We start from the raw sequence: 27,733 nt of genomic DNA, 5'->3' as shown, positions 1-27,733 counted from the left end.
CCTGTTATTGTTTGCTGATTGCACCTTTTCTGTTCATTGTTCTAATTTTTCATGACAATAAACATTTTTAGTTTATTGCCTCTGCTTGTCTGGACTAAAATCCTGGTGGTTTGTGTGTTGGGTCTGTGAGTGCTTTCTAGGAACTGTGGGACCACTGGGAGTGTGGCCACCTGTATCCTAGAAATCACTGGGGAATAATTTGAGAGCGGGAGACTCGCCCAGAGGCGGTTGGGACCCAGTCAGAGGGAGGAGGGTGCTAGTGTATAGCACATGCCCAGTTGCAGGCGGACCTGAGCTGTGCTGATCCTCTAAGTGACCACAGGGTTAGATAGGTATTTCATGACAGGGGGGTTAGTCACTTAACTGTTTTTCCTCTTCCTAGGCATGCTCTCTAGCATGCCTTGCAATGACAGTTCTTCAGCTAAGACTCTCCTCAGGCAAGTTTGGACAACTTCTTTTTTCTTCCTACTCCCTGACTTTTAAACCTCAAAAAGAGATCCTAGGCCCTAGTTAGGCATAAGTAGATAACACCCTCTTTTTGAATGTGGGTTTAATTTTCCTATCTAGCTTTCCCAGAAAATAAAATACATAATTAGGTGTCTCCTGTTTAAACCTACCCATGATGTAAACAGATACACATACACTTGCCCATTCACCTTTTTAGTTCTGGCACTCACATTCCCCTTCCCAGAACCACTCGTTTCCACAAATATACCAGCTTATACCGGCAAGACTTCTTATATGCAATTCTGACACTCTTGGTGACAGCATCAGCTACTTAGTCCGCCAAGGACAGACAGGTACACTTTAAATGAACCTTTCACTTTCGGCAGTCGGGTTCGTATTTTTTTTACATCACCAGTTAACTTAACTTTGGACAACTTGTTCCAAATACAGCAACTATCTTCTGTGCCCAAATAAGTCTGTACACACAGAACTATCTGACAGCTTTCCCTTTAGATCTCTGAACTTCTTTCCTCAGAACTAGCCTACAGCTGTTCCAAAGAAAAATTAATTATTTACCTATCCCACAATTCATAAACTTTATCAGCACACCCAGCTGCTATTTTCCATCAAGACATGAACCATCTCGCAACTTGAAGAGCCAAATAAAGCCCGTGAGGCTCTCATTACCAATTATTAAGCACATTCTCATCCATCCTTACACTTACGTTACCCTTATTCCTCAAAATTCTCTCAAATTCCATTAAACAGGTAGAGGCAGACTCCTTCATACTTGCCTCCTTCCAGTGGACCCTCCCAACAGATTCTGGCAAACAACTGCAGCCACCAGAATGTTTACCCTGATTACCAGTGCAACCAGCAGGCACATGTATACCTTTCACTTGCTGCACCATTCCCACCATGAGAATAAATAAAATATTTGTTTTCCTTTTTCCCCTAAAAACACCTGGAGCTCAGCTAGAAGCCACAGGTGAGCCTGCCCTTAAAAAAAACAACAGCAGCAAATTAATTTTTAACACCACTTTACACACATAATGAATGAAATATCTGTACATATAGGTCTCCAATGTATGCAAATTTATTTCATGTATATTAATTGTGGATATGCTGGATGTGAGATCATAAGGGCAGGTTTGGCGAGTTCTTTACTAAATATACCAGCCTTTGGATTAGAAAGTTCAAAAGGTGCTCTACCCTTTGTAAACTTCACACGATGTTTCGTGGTTGTATGCGATTTTCTTGACCATTAATTTATGTTTCACCTTATTGTTCAGAACCTTTAATATAAAGGTGATCCCAAGGTATGATAGTGCAGTGCTTCTTTGCTGGGTTTTAAGTCTGGAGAGTAGATTTTGCATTTTTTTCAACCTGCATTATATTGCATTTCATACTGGCTGCCTTACATATGGAGATGAGCTGGGTGGCATGCGTCTATCCAACTTGAGGAACTACCTTCCACAAATATCAGTGTAATTGCAAAATAATTATAAGTTAAGTCAGCAATGTCCTACATCTCTCAGTGAAGGTTTAGAATGTCAAGAATATTTTCTCTTCTCCTCTTCCATCTACAAACTGTGTAAACAACATACACAAAAGGATGCAACTTTACTTTCACTCTGCCCATCTGTCCCATAAGGCTTCTCCCTCTTCAGGAACAGCCAGTACAAGGGTATTTGGCACCTTAAGCCAGGGGTGTAGCCAGGCCTCGCAGGGAGGGGGGACCAGAGCCCGAGGTGGGAGGCACTGTTTAGCCGCCTCCCCCCTCCCCCGCTACTGCTGCTACGGCCCGCTACTGCCGCCAGTTTTGGACCCCCCCCCCCCGACGACGACAATCCTCTTGAACCCCCAGCCACCAACCCTCCCTCGCCGTCGCCGCCCACCCCGCCGCCACATGAGGTACCTTGTTTGCTGGCGGGGGTCCCCAAACCCCACCAGCCGAAGAGTCTGCTTCAGCGCCGGAGTTAGTATTTTTTTTTAATTTTATTTTTGTTACATTTGTACCCCGCGCTTTCCCACTCATGGCAGGCTCAATGCGGTGGGCAATGGAGGGTTAAGTGACTTGCCCAGAGTCACAAGGAGCTGCCTGTGCTGGGGATCAATCGAACTCAGTTCCTCAGTTCCCCAGGACAAAAGTCCACCACCCTAACCACTAGGCCACTCCTCCACTCTCCAGTGCCTTCACTCGAAGAAGTTCGTGTGAAGAAGATCAGCTGGTTTTGACGCGTTACATCCTGCACGGGGCTACATGCACGGTGCAGGACGTAAGGCGTCAAAACCAGCTGATCTTCTTCACACGAACTTCGTTAAATGAAGGCGCCGGAGTCTACTAACTCCGGTGCTGAAGCAGACTCTTCGGCTGGCGGGGTATGGGGACCCCCACCAACAAACAAGGTACCTCATGCGGCGGCGGGGCGGGGGAGGGTTGGTGGCGGGAGGGGGGTTTAAGAGGGTCGTGGCAGGGGGCCAGGGCCGAATCTACAGGGGCCCAGGCCCCCCCAAGCTATGTCACTGCCTTAAGCAAACCTTCCTTTTATGAAGGTAAACATATGTTTTGATGGCTCTTTGAGTTTGTGTGGCTGTCAGATCTATTGTTTTGTTTTGACTCCAGCTGCTCTTTGCTGCCCCCTTGCTGCAGGTTAAGGAATGTGCTGACGGTTCTTCGAGATGTCCTTTTACTAAGGTGCACCGAAAAATGGTCTGCGCTGGTGTAGGCGTGTGTATTGGACGCACACAGGTCCACTTTTCAGCGCGCCTGCAAAAAAAGGCGTTTTGGGGGGGGGGGCGAAAATGGACATGAGGCAAAATTTTAAATGGCACGCGTCCATTTTGGGCCTGAGACCTTACCGCCACTCACTGACTTAGTGGTAAGGTCTCGCGTGTTAACTGGGCGGTAATCGTCAGCGTGCATACAATGCCGATTACTGTCCGGTTAGCACCGCGTGCCGGAAAATAAAAAATATTTTACGGCGTACGTCGTGGACACACATCAAAAATGAAATTACCACCTGGGGGAGAGTTACAAGGGGTAATTATGTGTTAATTTGAAGTTGTTAAGATTTATATACAATGGTTTTATATGCAAGATCTATGTTGCAGCAATGTAAATGGAGATCCAGTAGTAATAAGTGTAATGGAGTTATCTTGTACTGAAAATTCTTTAAATAAATATTTTTTAAAAAATGAAATTACCACCTGGGCCACACGGTAGCCGGGCGGTAGTTCAAAACTGACGCATCTAGGACACACGTACGCGCCTATGTGGCTCAGCAAAAGGGCCCCTGAGTTTGTGTGGTTGTCTGGATCTATTGTTCTGCTTTGACGGCAGCTGCTTGTTGCTGACCCAAAAGGCTGTCATCCTAGGCAACCATTTACAATTTACAAGCACACAGAGAGGAATGGAAGGTCATGCTTGGATAACAAAAATACCACAATCCCAAAAGAGAAGGTTAAGCTCAACACATTTCACTGAAATCTTTCATCTATTATTCAGAGCAGACATAATAAACCACCAATCTACACTAACAACTTCCTAGAACAACAAGACTGACTAGGCAACAAAACAATCTGCTTCTTCCCTCAGTAACTTTGCTGGCCATCTGCCTCTACTGCCTCCTCTTCGAGCTTGGTATCTCAAAGCAAATGCCTGGAGGATAGGGGGAAGGGATGCAGTGAGCACAGTCGTCATAACTGAAAAAAGATATAACGGAATTAGAAAAGGTTCAAAGGAGAGCGACTAAAATGATAAAGTGGATGGTCTTCTCATATAAAGAAAGGCTAAAGAGGTTAGGGCTCTTCAGCTTGGAAAAGAGATGGATGAGGGGAGATACTATTGAGGTCTACAAAATCCTGAGTGGTGTAGAACGAGTAGAAGTAAATCGATTTTTTAACGTGTTCCAAAAGTACAAAGACTAGGGGACACTCAAGGACGTTACATGTAAATACTTTTAAAACAAATTGGAGGAAATATTTTTTCACTCAACGAATAGTTAAGCTCTGGAACTCTCTGCCGGAGAATGTGGTGACAGTGGTAGGCGTATCTGGGTTTAAAAAGGTTTTGGATAAATTCCTGGAGGAAAAGTCCATAGTCTGCTATTGAGACAGACATGGGAAGCAACTACTTGCCCTGGGATTTGTAGTATGGCATGTTGTCACAATTTGGGTTTCTGCCAGGTACTTGTGACTTGGCTTGGCCACTGTTTGGAAAACAGGATATTGGGCTAGATGGACCATTGGTCTGACTCAGTATAGATACTTTTATGTTCACAGTAACTTTGGCTAGGGGAAAGGAGTGCAGCGAACATAGTGACTATGAGCTTGACACCCTCACAGTCCTTGCACCGATCTCTAAGTTCTGTCTTCTAAAAGAAGTCCACATGAGAAGAGGAGAGGAGTGATCACCAAAGAAACTTCATGCACGATTGATCAAAATTCGAGCACAGTATTCATATTTTGGCCCCAAATAACACACCTGATACTCGTTTACATTCTAATAGTCTAAAACCAAATGCAAATAATAAATGCACTCTAAAAATTTCACACAAGATTTTCCAGTGTCCATGCTGGACTGGGACAAGCTTGCCGTTATACTCTATTACTTCCAGAAGGGCTGTGGAGTCACAGTCGAAGTCGATAATACGGGTTTCCCCGCCCCTTCGCTGGGGAAAACTTGGACACCCCTTTCGATTATGCCCCTCTTAGTAATTTTGTAAGCCTAAGTGCTTTGAAAATATGCCTCTGGTGTACGAACCCCCCACAGCCCTCACTTCCAGTTCAACCTTTGTGCTGTGAATCGAACATTCATATATCATATATCAGTTCTTGTGTAAATCTGGCTATTTTAAGTGGCATAATTTAGGCTTCTATATGCTATAAGAAGAGTGTTGTTAAATCTTGCTTAAAAGCACATTGCTAAACGGAGTTCTGTATGAAAGTACTTTACGGTAAGAAACGAAGATCCAAGCAAAGCTATATGTGCCATCTGCAAGGCACTGATTTCTCGTGTCATAGGCCAGTAGAAAAACTTCACAACCTCTGTTTTAAATAATCATTTCAACCACATAAATGCCGATGAATATATGACACCAAGTGCTAACAAACATAGTAGATGATGGCAGAAAAAGACCTGTATAGTCCATCCAGTCTGCCCAACAAGACAAACTCATATGTGCTACTTTATGTGTATACCTTACCTTGATTTGTATCTGTCATTTTCAGGGCACAGACCGTAGACGTCTGCCCAGCACTATCCCCGCCTCCCAACCAGCCCCCCACCACCACCGGCTCTGCCACCCAATCTCAGCTAAGCTTCTGGGGATCCATTCCCTCAGAACAGGATTCCTTTACGTTTATCCCATGCATGTTTGAATTCCGTTACCTTTTTCCTCTCCACCACCTCCCGTGGGAGAACATTCCAAGCTCCCACCACTCTCTCCGTGAAAAAATACTTCCTGACATTTTTCTTGAGTCTGCCCCCCCTTCAATCTCATATCCCCCCTTCAATCTCATATCCCTCTATCTCATGCCCTCTAGTTCTACCGCCTTCCCATCTCCGGAAAAGGTTCGTTTGCAGATTAATACCTTTCAGATATTTGAACGTCTGTATCATATCACCCCTGTTTCTCCTTTCCTCCAGGGTATACATGTTCAGGTCCACAAGTCTCTTCTCATACGTCTTGTAACGCAAATCCCATACCATTCTCGTAGCTTTTCTTTGCACCGCTTCAATTCTTTTTACATCCTTAGCAAGAATACAGCCTCCAGAACTGAACACAATACTCCAGGTGGGGCCTCACCAATGATTTATACAGGGGCATTAAAACCTCTTTTGTTCTGCTGGTCACTCCCCTCTCTATATAGCCTATCAACCTTCTACTTACGGCCACCGCCTTGTCACACTGTTTTGTCGCCTTCAGATCCTCAGATACTATCACCCCAAGATCCCTCTCCCCGTCCGTACATATCAGACTCTCACCGCCTAACACATACGTCTCCCGTGGATTTCTACTCCCTACGTGCATCACTTTGCATTTCTTCGCATTGAATTTTAATTGCCAAACCTTAGACCATTCTTCTAGCTTCCTCAGATCCTTTTTCATGTTTTCCACTCCCTCCGGGATGTCCACTCTGTTACAAATCTTAGTATCATCCACAAAAAGGCAAACTTTACCTTCTAACCCTTCAGCAATGTCACTCACAAATATATTGAACAGAATCGGCCCCAGCACCGATCCCTGAGGCACTTCTCTACTCACCTTTCCCTCCTCCGAGCGAATTCCATTTACCACCACCCTCTGGCATCTGGCCGTCAACCAGTTCCTAATCCAGTTCACCACTTCGGGTCCTATCTTCAGCCCGTCCAGTTTGTTCAAGAGCCTCCTGTGGGGAACCTGGAATGTCAACTGAGCTTAAACGATTTTAAGTTGAAGAAAAAGCAGTGGGACACAAAATGATGTTCAGCCTTTCTCCATTGTTGAAGTTGTTGGCTTTCAAAGGCTAGCATCCATTCTTCCAGAGTCTAGATACAAAATGCTTTCAAATTAAACATAATGTGCACAATGTGACTGATAAAGCTAAAACAGTTTCTTTGATCACTGATCCTTGGTAAGTCTTACCAGCCACTAGATCCCTGATGGCGAACCTATGACACGCGTGTCAGCACTGACACGCGTAGCCATTTTCGATGACACGCGGCGGCGGAGCCGCAGTGTGGTCCGCCCTCCCTCCTCGCTGTCACGTCCCTTACCTGTGCCGCCCTGCCCGCAGTGATGCCTCGCTCCGCGAGCAGGAGAGAGCAGGGGTATCGCTGGCTACGGGCGGCGTGTTAGGGGAATCTTGCCTGCCTCCTGGCCGGTGCTGGTTCGCCGCTATGGATCTGTGGCGGCTGGAGAGCGCCGGCCATTTTGGCAGCGCCGGCGCTCACAAGCTGGAGAGTCTCTTCCGTGCGCTGGACCCGAGAACGCTCCTTTTGGGTCCGGATTGGCTGGTCGCGGCTGGACTCCGCCCTCTCTCTGTGACCAGCCTATCCAGAGCCCTTGGGCTGGTTGTAGGCTCCACCCCCCGGACAGCTGATGGTTGCCTTCCTGATGGAGGGGGCTATTTAAGTACAGACGCTGGCAGAACACTTTGCTTCGGCTTCTGCTAGTGTGGTTTCCTGAGTTCTGTGTTATTGGATTGTTTACCGGCCTTGAACCTGTTTGGACCTGGACTTTGCTTTTGCCTGCCGCCTGCCTTGAACCTCTGATTGGACCTGGACTTTGCTTTTGCCTGCCGCCTGCCTTGAACCTCTGATTGGACCTGGACTTTGTTTTTGCCTGCCGCCTGCCTTGAACCTCTGATTGGACCTGGACTTTGCTTTTGCCTGCTGCCTGCCTTGCACCTCTGTTTGGACCTGGACCTTGCCTTTTGCCATCTGTCTGCTGTCCACCCTGTGTCCAGTCCTGCCTTCCTCAGGAAGTTCCTGTCCTGATTCTCCAGGTAAGATCAGAACTGTCTGGCTGCCAGACGTTGTTTGGCACAGGGGCTCACAGATCGTGGTATAGGCCTGACACTCGCTCCCGGAAACTAACCTTAAAGCCTCCTTTCACGTCGCAGCAAGCAGCAGCAGGGCAGGCCACTCCTTCCTTCCATGTCCCGCCCTCGCCTGACGTAACGTCCGCAAGGCTGGAGCACAGAAGGAAGGAGGAGAGGTCTGCCCTGCTGCTGCTTGCTGCGACGTGAAAGGAGGCTTTAAGGTTAGTTCTGGGCCCGGTAGCGGGTGGAGGGGGGGGCCCAGTGACCTCGGGTGGGCAGCGATCTCGGGTAGGGGGGGCCCGGGAGCGGTCCTAGTAGCAGTGATTTTTCTTGAAGTGACACACCATCCGAGTTATGCTCGGTTTTTTGGCGAATTTTGACACACCAAGATCAAAAGGTTGCCCATCACTGCACTAGATCAACGATGGCTTCCAGCAATAGTTTGCTGTTTTGTGTTGTGAATATTTTCACGAACGTTACACAGGACTTTGCCTAGCTAAAGTTCTGTCAGAAATGCTGCCAAATTGGAAAATTCAGAAAAGCTGAGTACATGACGTCTTATGATATAAGGGGACCAACATAACAAAAGGCCTGAGAGATGCAGAGGTAGATGGCATTGAGGGTTTTTTTTTCCGCACACTCCAATTATGCATTCACAACTCATTACTCTCCCAAGTTTCCATAACAACATTGATTAACATCTAGTTGGATATTTTAAACAGTGCCACACCTTGTCTACCTGCTATTCAGTGTGAACTGGCTCTGCCCCAGCACAAACTTCTGGCCTAGTTATGACTAGGTGGAACGTGTTACTTCTGGGAGTCTTTTTTTTTTTTTTTTTTAGAACAAAAGAGAGCTATGTTGTTTTACATTTCTGAAGTGGATGATGTAAGGACTAAGGGACTCTTTTACTAAAAGGCGGTAGAACATCACAACCTGGTTGTCTGTTCAAATGAGAATAATTTGGTTTTGGAGTCAATCTCTGAAGGCCTTTAGAACATTCCAAATGATCCAGACCTTGAGGAGTTTGAAGCAGACCACTGGTCCTGAGTGTGAAGCCTATCTCCGTGAGCTCCCAAACCCAGGTTGGATGCATCGGTTGTCAACACCTTTTGAGATGGTGGAATTTGGAATGGAAGTCCCAAGGTGAAATTGGAATGACATCCATTAGGTTCCCTGTCGCCTGAGACCACTGGGAAGCTAAGGTCCAAAAGGCCGCTTTCAAGCGGAGCCATACCATGGCAGTGACATGCACAGTTGACCTCAGCATCTGCCGAGCTGAAGCCTGCTGGCTGCTGTGGACCTGTGAAGCAAGTGTTACTAAGGTACCGCTCTTGCTTGAGGAAGAAAGGTCTGAGCTTGCATTGTATCTATCAGGGCTCCTATGTACTCCAATTGGTGAACTGGGTGCAGGTGGGACATGGGGTAGTTGATGACAAATCCCAGTAGCTCCAACACTTGAATAGTCATCCATACTGACTCCTTGGATCCTTCCTGAGATGTGTTCTTGATCAATCAATCGTCTGGGTAGGGAAACACATAAACCCCTAGTTTGTGTAGATATGCTGTGACTACCGCCAGACACGGTGAAAACTCTGGGGACAGACACCAGGCCAAATGGCAAACCACAATACTGGTAGTGGCGTTTCCTGACGCAAAATCTGAGATACTTCCTGTGACTTGTATCAAAATGATGGTATAGGCATCATTCAAGTCCAGAGAGCATAGACAATAATTTTCCTGAATTAGAAGAAGAAGAGTGCCCGGGGAAAGCTTCCTGAACTTTTCCTTAACTAGAAATACGTTCAGGGACCTTAGGTCAAGAATGATGCTCCTGGCACCGTGCGTTAAGGAAAACCGATGCTTATGCTTCTTGGGCTTCCCACTATGCAAAGAGCCTCGATCCCCCGGTGCCGACAATGATGCCGCCAACTCTGTATGCATCCTCGGGTCCAATGCTGACTGGTACCAGTGCCTGGGCAGATGGAGATCCACTCGATGCCGGTGCACTTCTAGTGGATGCCGAAGTCGGAGCACTATGGAGGTCAATGTAGTCAGTGCCAAAGTCGATGTTCTGGCCTTCGAGGAGCCAAAAAGTTGCTCTCTTTGAGCCAGTCATACCCACTGAGTTCTCACCTGTATTTTCAAACAGAGATTACAATCTGAGGGGTCATGATCTGGCCCAATGCACCAAATGTGCAGGTTCGTGGCAGAGATCACCTGTCTACACTGGGTGAAACTCTTGAACCCACTGGAGGTCTGTTGTGACATCGAAAAAGAATCTCAGCCAAATTAAACTCCTCAATCTTGAACTCTCAAAAGGGAGCAGCATTCAAATTGAGGTCGGGGCTGCGGTCTAAACTGGGCATCCACACTCAAAAGTAAAGAAAACTTAAAAAGAGCTGAAAAATGCCTACTAAAATAGGTGGGGGGAGACGTGAATCGCTTGTTTACTCTTTCCAAAAATACTAGGACTAGTGGGCACTCAATGATGCTACAAATAGTAAATTTAAAACAAATCAGAGATAATATATCTTCACTTAATGTACAATGAAACACTGGAATTTGTTTCCAGAGAATGTAGTAAAAGCAGTTAGCTTAGCGGGGTTTAAAAAAGGTTTGGCTAGCTTCCTAAAAGAAAAATCCACAAACCATTATTTAGATGGACTTGGGGAAAATTCTCTGCTTATTTCTAGGAGACAGAGTAATGCTGCAGTTGCACTTGAGACTGTTACTTGAACTGGTGACTCCCCCTTGAGAAAGTAACCACGAAATGGGGACCTGTCGGGGTTTTAAGAGCACCAACTTGTTCAAGCTAAGTGCTACATAAAATTAGATGTTAGCATATTGACAAACAGAAATATATCTTTATATATAAGATTAGCAAAGGGTGGTGGAGGTTCAGTCAATGATTAGACAATACACACAGATAATACACCCAGTCATTGGGTGAAAAATCAAATAATCTTTATCGTGTGTTACATATGAGACTACTCCACTCTCAATAAGCTGAAGAAGCAATACACTTGTATTCATGTGTGTTTAAACATTTTGTTATATTTCTAGGATAAGCAGTATAAAATATAGTGCACTGTTTTGGGAACTTGCCAGGTACTTGCATCCTGGATTGGCCACTGTTGGGAACAGGATGCTGGGCTTGATGGACCTTCAGTCTGTCCCAGTATGGCAACACTTACGTTCTTATAAAAACGAAAAACTAAGAAACAATTTAAGTAAAATAAGAAAAATACCCGAACAGGAAGGCACTTAGAAAAATCAAGAAGCATAGTGTAAGGACAGCACACGCGAATGCGTCCTCTCAGCTCTGCAGAAAAAAAAGAAGACTGGAGGACATGTGCAGTGAGAGGCTGCTAGAACTTTCTACTTCACTTGCTAATCAGCATCTGCACCGGAATCCGTCGGATAACGACACCCAGAAGTGAAAATAAGGCGGCCTGCTTGTCCTCGGAGAATGAAAGCATTCTCAGCGACAATAAAATCTGTTACAGAGAGATTTCCCTATTTGTTCAAAATGCATTTCTTACAGTTACCACATGCAGTGACTTAAGGATAAAATTACAAACAGCAGATGAATTAAAAACAGACTAAAGGTGAAAATGAAATTCTTCTGAACTGCACACGAACTTGTTCAATATTCACATGATTCATCCCAGCCTTCAGATAACCTGTAATTAACTGAAATTGAAGATGAGACTACAGAACCTCCCTAAAGAAAAAGATGTCAGGAAAATTCTTCAGATGTATTTGATTTTTGGACTGCCTGGGATTGTACTCACTCTCACGTGCACTGTAAAGGAAAACTTTCTACAACTTCAGAACCTGGAAACTGAAATCAACAAATTCATCATAGAGCTATGCTTACCAGGAACTGAAGACCCAGTTCTGTGGTGGAAAATGAATCTACAACAAACTCAGTGAAATCTGAACATATGACTGTTCCAGTATGGATAAAGTCTGAATATTATGCTGTTTTTAATGGTATTCTCCCCTAAGCTCCATTGGCTCCCAGTTAAGGAACGCTTGGTGTTCAAAGTTTGCATTCTGGTTCATAAAATCATTCATGGAAATGCTCTGGCATACATGTCAGACCTTATTGATTTACCACCCAGGAACGCTAAAAGATCAGCACGCACATTCTTGGGACTTCATTTCCCTAGCTGCAAAGGTCTAAAGTACAAACTAGTACATTCGTCCTGTTTTTCTTACATTGGCACGCAGCTGTGGAATGCATTACCACTGGATCTGAAAAATATTCACGACCTCATCAACTTTCAAAAATCTTTAAAGACTTTCCTTTATAAGACCTACCATAATAATCAATAATTGGAATTCCAACACATCACTAATTACTCGATAATCTGTCTGCCTTCTGACTTACTGAATTGATTATATCCATTATGTTACACTTGTTCTTTATGTAACCAATTGTTTATCTACTCTTGATTGACGCTTGTCATGATGTATTATTGTAAGCCACATTGAGTCTGCAAATAGGTGGGAAAATGTGGGATACAAATGCAACAAATAAATATAACACAGTAGAGATGTGAAGCCAGAAAATTTTGTGTAGTACTGTTTCCTATCCAGGAATGTTTGGGTTTCTTAGGAGGGCTTTTTTTTTGGGGGGGGGGGGGGGGGGCGGGAAGAGAGTTCATCATGTTGTCAAGGGAGCAATATCATTAAATGTGCATGCTCTTTTGAAAGAGGGCACAATAATTTTGTTACATTTGTACCCCACGCTTTCCCACTCATGGCAGGCTCAATGTGGCTTACATGGGGCAATGGAGGGTTAAGTGACTTGCCCAGAGTCACAAGGAGCTGCCTGTGCCTGAAGTGGGAATCAAACTCAGTTCCTCAGTTCTCCCTATTCCACTAGCAACATTCCATGTAGAAGTCGGCCCTTGCAGATCACCAATGTGGCCGCGCAGGCTTCTGCTTCTGTGAGTCTGACGTCCTGCACGTACGTGCAGGACGTCAGACTCACAGAAACAGAAGCCTGCGCAGCCTTCTACGTGGAATGTTGCTAGTGGAATAGCAACATCCCATGTAGAATCTCCAATAGTAGCAACATTCCATGTAGAATGTCCAATAGTATCTATTTTATTTTTGTTACATTTGTACCCTGCGCTTTCCCACTCATGGCAGGCTCAATGCGGCTTACATGGGGCAATGGAGGGTTAAGTGACTTGCCCAGAGTCACAAGGAGCTGCCTGTGCCTGAAGTGGGAATCAAACTCAGTTCCTCAGTTCCCCAGGACCAAAGTCCACCACCCTAACCACTAGGCCACTCCTCCACAATATGCTCGAACAGTATGCATTCTTTCCCAATCGTACATGCATGTGTGCACCGTTCACACATATGCATATGCAATGGTTCACACATGTGTGCACTATCGGGAAAGACTGCACACTCTTTATTTATTTTTATTTGTACCCCACATTTTCCCACCTATTTGCAGGCTCAATGTGGCTTACATGGTTCCGGAGAAGTGTTGGTTGACTCCGGAGTAAACAATTACAGTTACAAGGTTAAGTTGTGGTAGGTAAAGGTTCATGTAGAGGGACCACATGAAGGAAATCAAGAGCAGGTGGAGTTGTTTGGTGATCAGTAGGAACTGTAGTGTTATGGTGTCGCTAGGTTCACGCATTTATGTTGGGTCAGGAGGGTATGCCTTTTGAAACAGGTGAGTTTTTAGTCTTTTCCTGAATTGGAGGTGATCGTATGTGGTTTTCACAGCAAAAGGTTACACATTTTTCTGCTCTTTTTTGTTTGCCAGTGACATGAGATGACGTGGAAGGGCATAATCGAACGCGAACGCCCATCTCCATGGGTGTCTATCTCCAAGGACGGGTACGTGAAGGGGCGGGACAGACCATATTTTCAAAAAAAGATGGGTGTCCATCTTTTGTTTTGATAATACGGTTGGTGCCGGGCAAATGCATCGGATTTGGGCGGATTTGAGATGGGCGGTTTCGGTTTTCAGCGATAATAGAAACCAAAGGCGCCCAGCTCAAAAACGAACACTTCCAAGGCATTTGGTCATGGGAGGGGCCAGGATTCGTAGTGCCCTGGTCCCTCTCACATGCCAGGACACCAACCGGGCACCCTAGGGGGCACTTGTAAAAAGTTAAAAAAAAAAAAAAAACATTTAAAATACCTCCCAAGTCCATAGCTCCCTTCCCTTGGGTGCTGAGCCCCCCAAATCCACCCCAAAACCCACTCCCCCCCAACTCTACACCATTACCATAGCACTTATGGGTGAAGGGGGGCACCTACATGTGGGTACAGTGGGTTTGGGGGGGGTTGGAGGGCCCCCATTTACCACCACAAGTGTAACAGGTAAGGGGGGGGGGGGTGGGCCTGGGCCTACCTGCCTGAAGTCCACTGCACCCACTAAAAACTGCTCCAGGGACCTGCATACTGCTGTCATGGAGCTGGGTATTACATTTGAGGATGGCATACAGGCTGGCAAAAAAAGTTTGTTAAAGTTCTTTTTTTTTTTGGTGGGAGGGGGATAGTGACCACTGGGGGAGTCAGGGGAGGTCATCCCCGATTCCCTCCGGTGGTCATCTAGCCAGTTGGGGCACTTTTTGGGGACTTGTTCGTGGAAAAAAAGGGTCCAAAAAAGCGGCACAAATTCTCGCTACTGCCGCCCTTCTTTTTTCCATTATCGGCCAAGGGCACCCATCTCTTCTCGGCCGATAAACACGCCCCAGTCCCACCTTCACCACGCCTCCAACATGCCCCCGTCATCTTTGTCCGTTCCCGCGACAGATGCCCCGTCATCTTTGTCCGTTCCCGCGACAGATTGCAGTTGGAGGCGCCCAAAATCGGCTTTCGATTATACCAATTTGGGCGCCCACGGGAGAAGGGCGCCCATCTCCCGATTTGGGTCGGAATATGGGTACCCTTCTCTTTCCAAAATGAGCTGAATAATGAATGTTACAAAGAAAGAAAATGACTCACAAGAGATGAAGCAAAAATAATTTTATTGACAATAGACCATCATGGCCATCTTTCACCTATTAAAGGCTGCTTCAGGGGCAGCAACTGGTAGACAAAAGTCATAAATTAAAAACAAATAATAAAACCAAACTAATAAAAACATATACAAAACTGAAAATTATTGATAAATAAGAATGCATCTAATATTATTTCATTGGTCGTACTGGTATTTATTCTCATGTTTTCAATATTTATTTCAATGTGCTTAACATAATTTATCTGGTTGTTGTCACCCGATTGCTGTGAATGCTTACTCAGTTTTTGCAGGTTTTTTATGGATCTGATTTAGATGCGTTCTTATTTTTGAATAATTATTAGTTTTATATATGTTTACAGGCAAAACATTGATCTATAGTCAACAAATTATTTTTACTTCATCTCCTGTAATTCACTTTCTTTCTTCATTACTACTAACTGTGGATCTCACTTGCCTCTCTTGTGTTGATACCACATGGTGAATGTTGTTGATATTTCCTATGTTACTTCAAACAAATGCACATCCCTATAACACAGGCCAGGCAAGAAAACCAATTCATGAATCACCAGTGCTCATACCTTCCATCTAATCAGTCCACACAGAAGCTTAATTCTTCAGCAGCACCTGTACTATAGAAACTAATTAGAAGAGGCTGGGCCTTAATAACATATTTGTCACTACCCTTTAAATAGCATAGAGGTGTATTTTCGAAGCACTTAGGCTTACAAAATTAATTACCACCCAGAAATGCTAGGAGATCTTCCCGAACATACCTCAACCTCCATTTCCCTACTTGCAAGGACGTGAAATACAAGACGCTACACGCGTCAACCTTTTCTCACACGAGCACGCAGCTTTGGAACACACTGCCGCGCAACTTAAGAGCGATCCACGAACAAGCATCCTTCCATAGATTACTGAAGACCCATCTATTTGAAACAATTTATGGAAAGAACCAAAACACATAGAGTCCACACTCACTGTTCATCAATGCATCATACATCCACTTATGATCTCCCATCCCCCATAATTCAACACTACTCATACACTTACTCACAGAAATATGTACACCATATGCTTTTGTGTCTTAACACTGCCCTTAAGCTTCATGTTGACGTCCCATTGGGATATTCCTAATGATAATTCGATTATCTCGCATAACTTGTACAATATAACCCATAACCAAGTTGTAACAAATGTATTTTCATTATTCTTATCTTATTGTAAGCCACACTGAGCCCGCAAAGAGGTGGGAAAATGTGGGATACAAATGCAAACAATAAAATAAAAATAAAAAATATGTAACTTTGTAAGTATAAGTGCTTTGCAAATGAGCCCTATAGAGGCATATTTTCAAAGCACTTTGGGAGGCTAAGTTCCATAGGTTTCTGTGGAACTTTGGGAGGCTAAGTGCTTTGAAAATGAGCCCCATAGTGACTCACAGCTAAGCCTATGGGACTAGTTACAGACTCATCTAAGCCCATGGAGCAGTTCATTGAGGCCCCGATGCTCAGCTGAACCAATTAGTGCCATACTTGCACTCGCATTTACTTGCGCCGAATGTTCAGAGGCTTGGAGCGCGGGAACAAACGAGCGCATTTTGCATTCCTCCCCAATGCTCAGGAAAGAGCGCCAGAAACCAAACTGCCTACTGCTGCAAAAAATAACACCAGGTCAGAGAAGGCATTAGGCTGTTGAAAGAGAGGATTTCGCATGACTCTTTCTGCAAAATCTTCTGGGTTTGATCGCTTTTGGAAGCAGAAGGAAGCCCGTGTAAGCCCTTAAGCGCTGGCCGTGAGAAACAGCAGACCCAACCAAAATCACACATTGGTGTCTATTTCCTGCATCTAAATATAAGCATCCAAGATTTTTAAAAAAAATAATAATAATAACGCTTATATTTAGGCCACAGAAAGCAGACACCAATGTATGCTTCACATTCAGGATTTACCAGGCGCTGAGCTTACCGCGGAACTCTTCTGCGTAAGCGCCCAGCACAATCCTCCCGCCAAACTCCCTAATGCTCAACACTATGAGCACGCTTATATTTGCATCTCATTAGTTTTGAGCGCTAGGGTGTTGAGCAGTAGGGTCTTGGTCTTCTGGGAAAAGCATTGTCAACAAGCTAGACTTTCTATTAGCCTTAAGTATCTCTTCCATTTCATTCGGTGGGATAAGTGAGGGCACAAGAAGCTTCATGTGGCTTCCAGGACATGGGCTTTACATCAATGGATTTAACAAGATGAACATGGCATGAGAAATGAAGGCAGCAAGGATTGCTTGGTGGCTCAGTGGCTCTGGTATGTATTGATGGGCACAGTGTAGTGACGTAGCTAGGATTCAATATGCCCTAGGTGAAAACATTAAAATGGTGCAAAAAACAGAGGGGTTTAAGCTTGTAAACTGTACTGATTATTTCTTGAAGTGTATTTCTTTAGTTTGGCCAGCAGGTGGTGCTTGTTTATGTTTGAAGCTGTTACAGAGACCTGACTGTTCCTTTCTTTAGTTAACACAGAGAAGAGGTAACCTGCAGTGATGTGGCCAACTATTTTTAAAAACTTGTTGTTCTGGGCTCTGATTGTCCCAAGAACTCAAAATTCAGCTAGGATGTACTGGTTTTTTTTTTCCTCCAGTCTTAGCCTGGGAGAAAAGAGAGAAAGATCTCTTTGCTGAGGCCCTGTGAAAAGTTACATTTGATAATTTGTGAGCAGCTATATGTCCTGATCGCCCCATGCACTATTTAAATAGTAAACAAATAGTTAGATAACTGAAATATGGATCAATTATAAAACTGTTAGTTTGCTGATTGCATCTTTTCTGTTCATTGTTCTAATTTTGTCAAAACAAACATTTTTAGTTTATTGCCTCTGCTTGTCTGGACTAAGAATCCTGGTGGTTTGTGTGTTGGGTCTCTGAGTGCTTTCTAGGAACTGTGGGACCACTGGGAGTGTGGCCCCAGCAACCTAGAATCACTGGAGAACACCTTGAGAGTGGAAGACTCGCCCCGAGGCGGCTGGAACCCAGTTGGTGGGAGGAGGGTGCTAGTGTAGAGCACAAGTGACAGGTGCAGGTGGACCTTAGCTGTGCTGGAGATAGACCCTCTAAGTGGCCTTGGGGTAACCCCAGGCGCGTGGGCTAGGCATTTCATGACAAATGGGCCCCTAAAACACCATATCTCCATCTCCCAAGGTAGTGGGGACTGGGGGGAGGGATGACCCCTTCAAAGCTCCAGTAACCAAAAGACAAACACATTCCAGATCTCTGTTAAAAAAAAAAAATCTGTCCTAATAAAAGTCGCCCTGATGTCCAGGACTCAAATGGCAACATCCTTACCTATACAAAGGCAGCACCCTAGAATACCAATATACTTCCAACTGGAAAAACAGAAAAAGTCAGACTGCTACAGATCCCTAAACAGAAACTAAACACTAGTTTAGTGATTCCCAAGCCTGTCCTGGGGGACAGTCAGTCAGGTTTTCAGGATATCCACATGGAATATGCATGAGGTCGATTTGCATGTACTGCCTCCTTGGTATGCAAATCTATTTGATGCATTTTCACTGTGGAATCACTGCACTAGCAGAAGACAGACGAAGCCACCAATACAGAATAAGTGACTATTACCCAGAAGTAGGAACTCCAAGAAGCCTGAATGCAATGGCAACACTGGAGAAACAGAACGGCAACAAATCCAAGGACTCAAAGAGCAACAACTTTAGTAGTGAAAAGGCAACACTGTAAATACTACACCAAAACTTGACAACATCAATAAACCATCTAGTGAGAAAACAGAACAAATGAGACTGCTACCGATCTCCACATAGAAACTATAGGCTAGCAGAATATCGCATCTCAGTCACACATGCAAAACACAGATACCTCAACAAATATAAAACAAGGGACCACACACATCAGGAACAGAGATATGAAGGCAAAAAAAAAAAAAAAAAACTGGAAACCTCAAGAAATCAAACTCTACATGTACAGCAAACTAGAGAAAAAAAGAAACTGAAACGCCAGATATCAGTGATGCACGTTTCCTAAAGCTGCCATATTCAAATTCATAAATTCAGAATAAAATAATGTTTTTCTACCTTGGTTGCGCATTTTTCTCCCATTTACTCTGGTCCCAATGACTCTCTTCTGCTCTCCTCTGTTTCTCCTCTCTTTCCAGGGTCTCCTCTGTATTTGGTATTTCTTCTCTCTTCATGTCCACCTTCTATCTTTCCTCCAAGACCTCCTCTGGCCATGTTCAGCATCTGCCCTCTCAGTGTCCCTATCGTCCTCCCATATTCAGCATCTCCCCTCACTCAGTGTGTCTGTCTCTCCTATTGTGTCCAGCATCACCCCTCTGTATCCCAGTGGTGTAGCCATGGGTGAGCACAAGCCCACCCACTTTGGACTCAGGCCCAGCCAGCAGTGGCACATCTCTGTAGCTGGTGGGGCTCCTGAAATCCTGACAGCTGAAGACGCCCAGCATCTCTCCCTTCCTTCCCTAGCAGACATTCCAGCGTCTCAGTTCCAATCCCCCAACCCCTCTGTACCTTTACAACCCTTCACTTCTTTTCTGGCAGCACGATCAATGACTCATAACTGCAGCTCACGCCGGCTCTGAGCCTTCCCTCTGGCACAACTTCCTGTTTCCACATAGGTGGGACCAGGTCAGAGAGAAGGCTTGGGGCTGGCATGTGCAGTGGGTATGAGTTGCTGGCAAAGAAATGAAGGCTTTAAAAGGTACGGGGGGAAAGCTGGGAATCGCCTGAGAGGGAGGAGAGGGGAGGGAGAGATGCCAGGCAGGGAGGCAGGGTTCTTGGGCTCAGACCCAACCAAAATTAGGTATCTGGCTACCCCCATGCTGTATCTCTGTCCCTATGCTGCCTCCCTGCCCAACACTTTTTCTCTGTGTCTCTGTCCCTCTGTCCCTCTCCATGCCCAGCTTCTCCCCTCTCCTTTCCCTTTCTCCCACGCCCATATCCCAGATCCAGGATCTCTTCTTCTCTCCCTCCATCCCCCACCACCCATCCAAGGCCAATATCATCCCTCTCTCTCCCCTGCTGCCCCTCCCCCACATCTCTCTCTCTCCCTCCCTCCTTCCATTGGTCCAGCATCTCTACCCTTCTCCCCTCAGGTCCAGTCTCTCTTTTCCCTCCAACCCCCCCCCCCCCCAGTCCAGCATCTCCAAAATCGTGTCCAAACTTTTTTTTTAAACCCAGATAAGCTAACTGCTTTTACCACATCCTCCAGCAATGAGTTCCAGAGCTTATCTATTCGTTGAGTGAAAAAATATTTCCTCCTATTTGTTTTTAAAAGTATTTCCATGTAACTTCATTGAGTGTCCCCTGGTCTATATACTTTTTGAAAGAGTAAAAAAAAACTGATTCACTTCTACTCGTTCTACACCACTCAGGATTTTGTAGACCTCAATCATATCTCCCCTCAGCCATCTCTTTTTCAAGCTGAAGAGCCCTAAACTCTTTAGCCTTTCCTCATATGAGAGGAGTTCCATCCTTTTTATCATTTTTGGTCGCTCTTCTTAGAACCTTTTCTAATTCCACTATATCTTTTTTGAGAAATGACGACCAAGATTCAACGCAATACTCAAGTTGATGTTGCACCATGGAGTGATACAGAGGTATCATAGTATTCTTGGTCTTATTTACTATCCCTTTCCTAATCATTTCTAGCTTCATGTTTGATTTTTTTTTTTGCCAACGCTGCACACTGGACAGAAGATTTCAGCGTGTGGACCCTAGCATCAGGTATCTATGATTCCGATTATTCTTCCCAATGTGCATCACTTTGCATTTGTCCACATTAAAAGTTCATCTGCCACTTGGATGCCCTGTCTTCATATTTTCTAAGGTATTCCTGCAATTAATCACAGTATGCATTGTTTTGTGTCATCTGCAAATTTAATCATCTCACTTGTTCCGATTTCCAGATCATAAGTTAAATAGCACCAGTCCCAGTACAGATCCCCGTGGCACTCACACTCCTCCATTAGAAAAATGGCCACTTAACCCTACCCACTGTTTTCTGTCAAATGCCCCTGTGTGGCAGCACTTTACAAAGCCAGATCACTGTACCAGTGACTTCATAGTAAGAATCTTGAAAGGTAACTTTAAAACAATACAGGAACGTGAGACCTTTGAAGTCAGAATGATTGAATATTTTGACACCCAACAGACAGGACTTAACAAGGATCTGGGGTTTTCTAGCCCATTATAAACCATAAAGTTGTATTGCTCTGTTTATCACCCTCCTCTCACCTATCCACCCCCATCCTGTTAGACTATCACTGAAATGCTTTGATGTTCCCATGCATACCTCTTACCCACCCCCACCCTGTTAGACTGTCAATGAAATGCTTGGATGTGAAGGGGGGCAGACTCAAGAAAAATGTCAGGAAGTATTTTTTCATGGAGAGTGGTAGATACTTGGAATGCCCTCCCGCGGGAGGTGGTGGAGATGAAAACGGTAGCAGAATTCAAGCATGCGTGGGATAAACATAAAGGAATCCTGTGCAGAAGGAATGGATCCTCAGAAGCTTAGCCGAGATTGGGAGGCGGGGCTGGTGTTTCGGTGGTGGGGCTAGTTCTGGGCAAGACTTCTACAGTCTGGGTCCTGAAAATGGGGCTAGTTCTGGGCAAGACTTCTACGGTCTGTGTCCTGAAAATTGGCAGATACAAATCAAGGTAAGGTATACACAAAAAGTAGCACATATGAGTTTATCTTGTTGGGCAGACTAGATGGACCGTGCAGGTCTTTTTCTGCCGTCATCTACTATGTTACTATATGTTACTTATATATACTGTCATCTACCACATTTGCTTATTTCCGATCTGACGAAGAAGGGCAACCTTTGAAAGCTAATCAAGAAATGTAAGTTTTGTCCAATAGAAAAGGTATCATCTTATTTTCTTTTCCATGTTTTATTTTGTTTGATTTCTATTGATTACCTGTCAAATAAACAAGTCCTAATCCACAACAGAACATGGTCTCCTATCCCATGACTCTCTAATTTTCTCAGGAGTCTTTCAAAAGGAACTTTGTCAAAAGCTTTCTGAAAATCTAGGAGTGGCCTAGTGGTTAGGGTGGTGGACTTTGGTCCTGGGGCACTGAGTTAGATTCCCACTTCAGGCACAGGCAGCTCCTTGTGACTCTGGGCAAGTCACTTAACCCTCCATTGCCCCATGTAAGCCGCATTGAGCCTGCCATGAGTGGGAAAGCGCGGGGTACAAATGTAACAAAAATAAAATAGATACTACTGGAGATTCTACATGGAATGTTGCTACTATTGGAGGATTCTACATGGAATGTTGCTACTATTGGAGATTCTACATGGAATGTTGCTATTCCACTAGCAACATTCCATGTAGAAGGCTGCGCAGGCTTCTGTTTCTGTGAGTCTGACGTCCTGCACGTACGTGCAGGACGTCAGACTCACAGAAGCAGAAGCCTGCGCGGCCACATTGGTGATCTGCAAGGGTCGACTAGGGTGGTGGACTTTGGTCCTGAGGAACTGAGTTCGATTCCCACTTCAGGCACAGGCAGCTCCTTGTGACTCTGGGCAAGTCACTTAACCCTCCATTGCCCCATGTAAGCCGCATTGAGCCTGCCATGAGTGGGAAAGCGCGGGGTACAAATGTAACAAAAAAAAATAATAAAAAAATGTTTATTCATGCCTTCAAATAAATAAAGCAAATCGGTGAGGCAAGACTGCCCTTGGCTGAATCCATGTTGATTTTGTCCCATTAAACCACATTTATCTATGTATTCAATAATTTTATTCTTGATAATAGTTTTCACTATTTTCCCCTGCACTGACATCAGGTTTACCGGTCTGTAATTTCCCAGATCACCCCGGAACCCTTTTTTAAAAAGACAGCATTACATTGCCCACTCTCCAATCTTCAGATACTATGGATGATTTTAACAACAGGTTACAGAACACTAACAGCAGGTCGGTGATATCATGTTTGCATTCTTTCAGTACCCTAGGGTGCATGCCATCTGGTCCAGGTGATTTACTACTCTTTATCAGTTTGGCTCAGTATGTCTTCTAGGTTCACCAAGATTTCTTTCAGTTCCTCCACATCATCACCCTTGAAAACCACTTTTGGTACAGGTAAGATCTCTGCGAAGCAACAAAAGAGATCTTCCGTAAAGATCGAAGCAAAGAATTCATTCAGTCTCTCCACTATGGCCTTGTCCTCCCTGAGTGCCCCCTTTGCTCCTTCATGATCTAACAGTCCCAGGGATTCCCTCACAGGCTGCTTTTGAGGTACCTGAAAAAGTTGTTACTGTGAGTTTTTGCCTCTGTGACAAGATTCTCTTCATATTCCTAAGGTCAGTGGCTTTGTCCCATCTTTTGCACAGGGATGAAGCCAAGTTGTTTGATGTGTTAATGGGGTTAGCAATTCTGCATATTTTATCTGAGCGAAGATGTTAACACTGCACTGTCTAAGAATGCTTGGAGGAATGCTGTTTGTTTAGTACGGAAGTATGAAAAAGTTGCTGTTAAGACGCAAATTTTTTAAAAGTTTGGAATCCTTTGGATGTTTTTTTTTTTTGCCAATCTGATGATACACAGGTTGGCTGGATCTCAGCTGATGGGTATTATGCCCTGTGAGATAAGAGGAGTGTTGTTGTTGTGGTTAATATTAATTTAATGACAATAAAAAGTGGCAGATTCCTGAAACCAACCCTCACCAGGCAGAGGCTCAGTGTGGGCACTGGTGCAAATCCCTATTTAGCCTTGCCTCGGGCACAACACCTATCCCTAAGCTCTGCCTTCTAGACTCATGACAGGGGGGAAATGATCTAGGCTAGGGATTCTCTCCCTCTTTATTCATTGAAACCAAAGGACTCTTAAGAACTGAACATAGAATCTATGCTCCACACTGCATTTCAGCATCAGCAGTGACTCCCCCCTCCCCCCACCTCAATATTTTACACTAGGAAAGCTGTCTCTAGACCAAAGAAATGTGGCACTGTAAGAATGTGGGAAGCACAACACCTGGAATACTTAATATACAAGCGTAATCCAGTATGTCCTCAGTTTGTAATATATCCCACAGACTGACAGGAAATAAAAAGTTTCAATTATAGCATCTCCCAGAATTGACCTTTTGCATCACTTTCCTTCAAAGTGAATTACACACAACTTAGAGTAACCAAGACCCCTATTCAGGTCACAGTGCTCTAAATAGGGATTTAAAGCTCTGGAAAGCAACTTTTCTGATCCCCAAGCAGCAAAATCTCTGTCCATTAAGAACAAGGACAAATCCATCTCCTGATGTGTGGGATTCTCTCATCAAATAAGGTTTTCTCAAGCTACCCATTGCCGGAGTCACCCGTGATGCTTTTAAACAAACGCTAATGCACAAATGGGAATCGTTTAACTCTTGCAAGTCCAGAAAGGAAAACATAGCATTTCACCAGGAGTCTATAAAAACTTTTAGCCCCTTCTTGGACAAAACATGTAAGCCGCATTGAGCCTGCCATGAGTGGGAAAGCGCTGGGTACAAATGTAACAAAAAAAAAAAAAGGAATATTTATATAAAACAAGCAAAGGGCCTTACTTCTCATTTGCAATCAAATATATGTTTTAAGCGCTGACAATTTACAATCCCAATATAATACTCTGGTTCTTGATATGACATCTACCATTGTACTGTATAACATTATTAGTACTTTTTTATGATTTTAAAAACTAAGAATTAAACATTCTAAACTTGATATGAAATATACCGTTGTGGAACAAGCCAACTCAGTACAGTAAATTCTTCACTAGCACAGTTTTAAAACCATGAAAAGGACCATTCTGGAGTTTATATTGTGGGGCTCCTGGTCTCAAACAAACTATAAAATCAGGAAAGAAAAAAAAAAGGAATAATCAAGATCAAAGAGAAAAACGGGGGATTTATAGCATGAAGCTAAACACAGATATCACTGTTGCTTCAGTCCGATGCCCCTATCTCCTCCCTGCCCCCCAACCCCACCAAAATAATCTGCTGATCAGCAGCTCAGCCAAGAAAATGAAGTCAAGCAATCGCTGGCACTCACCCTCAGCTGCGAATACCACACAGAAAGTGGTGAAAGTGAGGAAAAGTGCTTGGAAGATGCCGAATTCCTTCATCTTCTGAACAAATCGCCTGTTGTGTACCGGATCACGAAAAACCTCCTTACCCCGACCTCTGTACTGTTGTGCTCCCGATGCTGCCTCTGTGCACTGCCTGCCTACTACGAGTTCGGTTGTGCAGGGTGCTCAGGCTCGCCCTCTGCAGGAACTGAAGCGTCTCTGTCCCCCCCGAAGCGCTGAGGCTGCAGATTACAGACACACGTGCCTCCGCCCCACACAACAACCCGGCTCCGAATAAACAGACTGGTTAATCGCTCCCTCCTTCCCTGGTCGTTTGCTCTGTCAGCTACTCCATGATGCAGGGATCTCAGCTCAGGTTGGATTTCTGCAGCACTTCCCTCTCCCGCTTGAGTGAAGCTGCTCCTAGGGTTGCCAGATTCGCCCAACAGGGTTGATTCAGTCTTGGGCTTACCCCAACGCATGGAGCCTGCAGGGACTTGTAGTTTGCTCCGCCTGTGCCTGGTCTGTGAATGCTTTGGCTTAAAGCCATAGTGACTTGCATGTGCACGTGCTGCTCTGATTTAAAGTAACAGCTGCTTGCTTGGCATATAGCTTGAGCTGCCCTGCAAGTCACAGAGATTTCCTTGTGCACTGCTGCAGTGCAACCCAAACTGAAACTGTAACCTTACTGAAGTTTAATCTGCCACTCTGTGTCTCTCCTATTGGGTGCGCTTTTCGCTGCTCCGAGTTCTAACCTTTGACTTACATCAAAGCAAAAGTATGCCTAGAAAATAGTGTGGAGACATTAGCTTCCACTTTGTCATATGTTCTATCTCCTCAGGTACTTAGAGAAACAGGGAGGTGCCCTGTATGAAATGTAGGTTAGAACCAACAGGAAGTAGAGGATGACACAAAGACTCTCAGGCCTTGAGAATTCCAACGTCGATCCTTTATTAGGTACCAAACAAGTAAAGGTTCCAAGCCCAGCCCAGGCCTGTGTTGCAGCGAAAACACTGCCTGCCTCAGGGGCTACAAGACTTGCTCAAATGTACTTGTCTGTGAAAGGTATCTATAAATGACGTGAGGCTGTGCAATACTGTTCAAAACCTTCCTTCTTCTCTCTTCCCTACTTAATCTCTGCACAATACTAACTGTATCTCTGATATCTTGGAACGACATTGTTAACAAAACTATGTAAGCCACATTGAGCCTGCAAATAGGTTGGAAAATGTGGGATCCAAATGCAATAAATAAAATACTGTCAAAAGCTGTAAGAACCAAAAAATGGCAACATTGAAATCCCTCCAAAAGGAATGTACAAAAAGAAAGCAGTGTCATCGCAATGACAATGTCTGTTGTGGTGAATTATGTTGCATGTCCTGAATTATTATCCCTATTACTTGTGTTGTTCCCACCTTGTCGCTCCCCCCCAAAAAAATTTTTTAACAACTGTAAACTGCTTAGATATTCAGTATATAGACGATATATCAAATAAACTGAATCTTAGCCTGAGCGTCATGCAATGGTGCCTCGCTTTGCCTTCTGAAGCAGCATGGTTTGCACATCACCATTTTCTACATCTACAGAGTACCACACAGTTCAAATAAAATCATCCACGGCGAAGCCCCGGCATATATGTCAGACCGCACAGACTTACCAACCAGGAACACAAAAAGGTCAGCACGCACATTCTTGAATCTCCACTACCCCAGTTGCAAGGGACTTAAATATAAATCAACATATGCATCCAGCTTCGCCTACATTAGCACGCAACTATGGAATGCACTACCAAATGTCATAAAAACAATGCATGACCTAACGACCTTCCGAAAATTACTAAAGACCAACCTGTTCAAAAAGTCATAGGAGTGGCCTAGTGGTTAGGGTGGTGGACTTTGGTCGTGGGGAATTGAGTTCAATTCCCAGCACAGGCAGCTCCTTGTGACTCTGGGCAAGTCACAACCCTCCATTGCCTGCCGCATTGAGCCTGCCACGAGTGGGAAAGCGCGGGGTACAAATATAACTAAAAAAAAAAAAATACCATAATGACCCATCCTAAATACCAGACGAAACTCTACCCAAACCAGTTAATATCAAACTCTCTACACCGACTACTCAGTTATTCTGTCACCAATGAACATTAACGCACTACCACCTTATTTCTCATGCCGGAAATGATCTGATTACCTAACTTAATCTATAACTCACTCTATCATTTATGAACTTTAATGCAATAGCACTTTGTACTTCTCATTGCGGAAATGGCGATCGCCATTACGGCATAATGTAAGCCACATTGAGCCTGCAAAAAGGTGGGAAAATGTGGGATACAAATGCAATAAATAAATAAATAACGGTCACGTGAACCACACAGAGTGCACTGATGCAGGAAGAAAAGTGCACAGGGAGACTGGGAGCAAGCACAAGAGAGGAGAAGAGGGTTGCTCTACTTCCCACTTAGCATCCACTAGCTTTGAGCCATTAGCTCACCTGCTGTTTGTAGCCCAGACAACTGATGCCTCCCCTTCTGTTTCATCATCTGCCTATGTGGCAGAGAGGTTGATGCTGCAGCTGTCTCGAGCTCACTTTTCATTGGCCTGTGCCAGTCGTTCCCAAACCTGGTCCTGTAGGCACACCAGCCCGTCAGGATTTCAGGATATCATCAATGAATA

At 44.6% G+C, this 27,733-nt stretch overlaps 1 protein-coding gene across 2 annotated transcripts in view; it reads right to left on the bottom strand.

Moving 5' to 3' along the window:
* MFGE8 (milk fat globule-EGF factor 8 protein) overlaps positions 1 to 25,558 on the bottom strand; it is a 158,199-nt gene extending 132,641 nt beyond the window's left edge. The window contains exon 1 of one of the 2 annotated variants that reach the window (XM_030189697.1): positions 25,046 to 25,558. In XM_030189697.1, the coding sequence (XP_030045557.1) occupies positions 25,046 to 25,118 (73 nt within the window). In that variant the 5' untranslated portion in view covers positions 25,119 to 25,558. The remainder of the gene's footprint in view (positions 1 to 25,045) is intronic. The other variant, XM_030189698.1, reaches the window with a different exon arrangement.
* Between the last annotated feature and the right edge of the window lie 2,175 nt (positions 25,559 to 27,733).

Source organism: Microcaecilia unicolor, chromosome 1 (genome assembly GCF_901765095.1).
Source record: "Microcaecilia unicolor chromosome 1, aMicUni1.1, whole genome shotgun sequence".
Lineage (NCBI taxonomy): Eukaryota > Metazoa > Chordata > Amphibia > Gymnophiona > Siphonopidae > Microcaecilia > Microcaecilia unicolor.
Note: the sequence above shows the minus strand (reverse complement) of the source record. Positions and strands in the feature narration are given on the sequence as shown.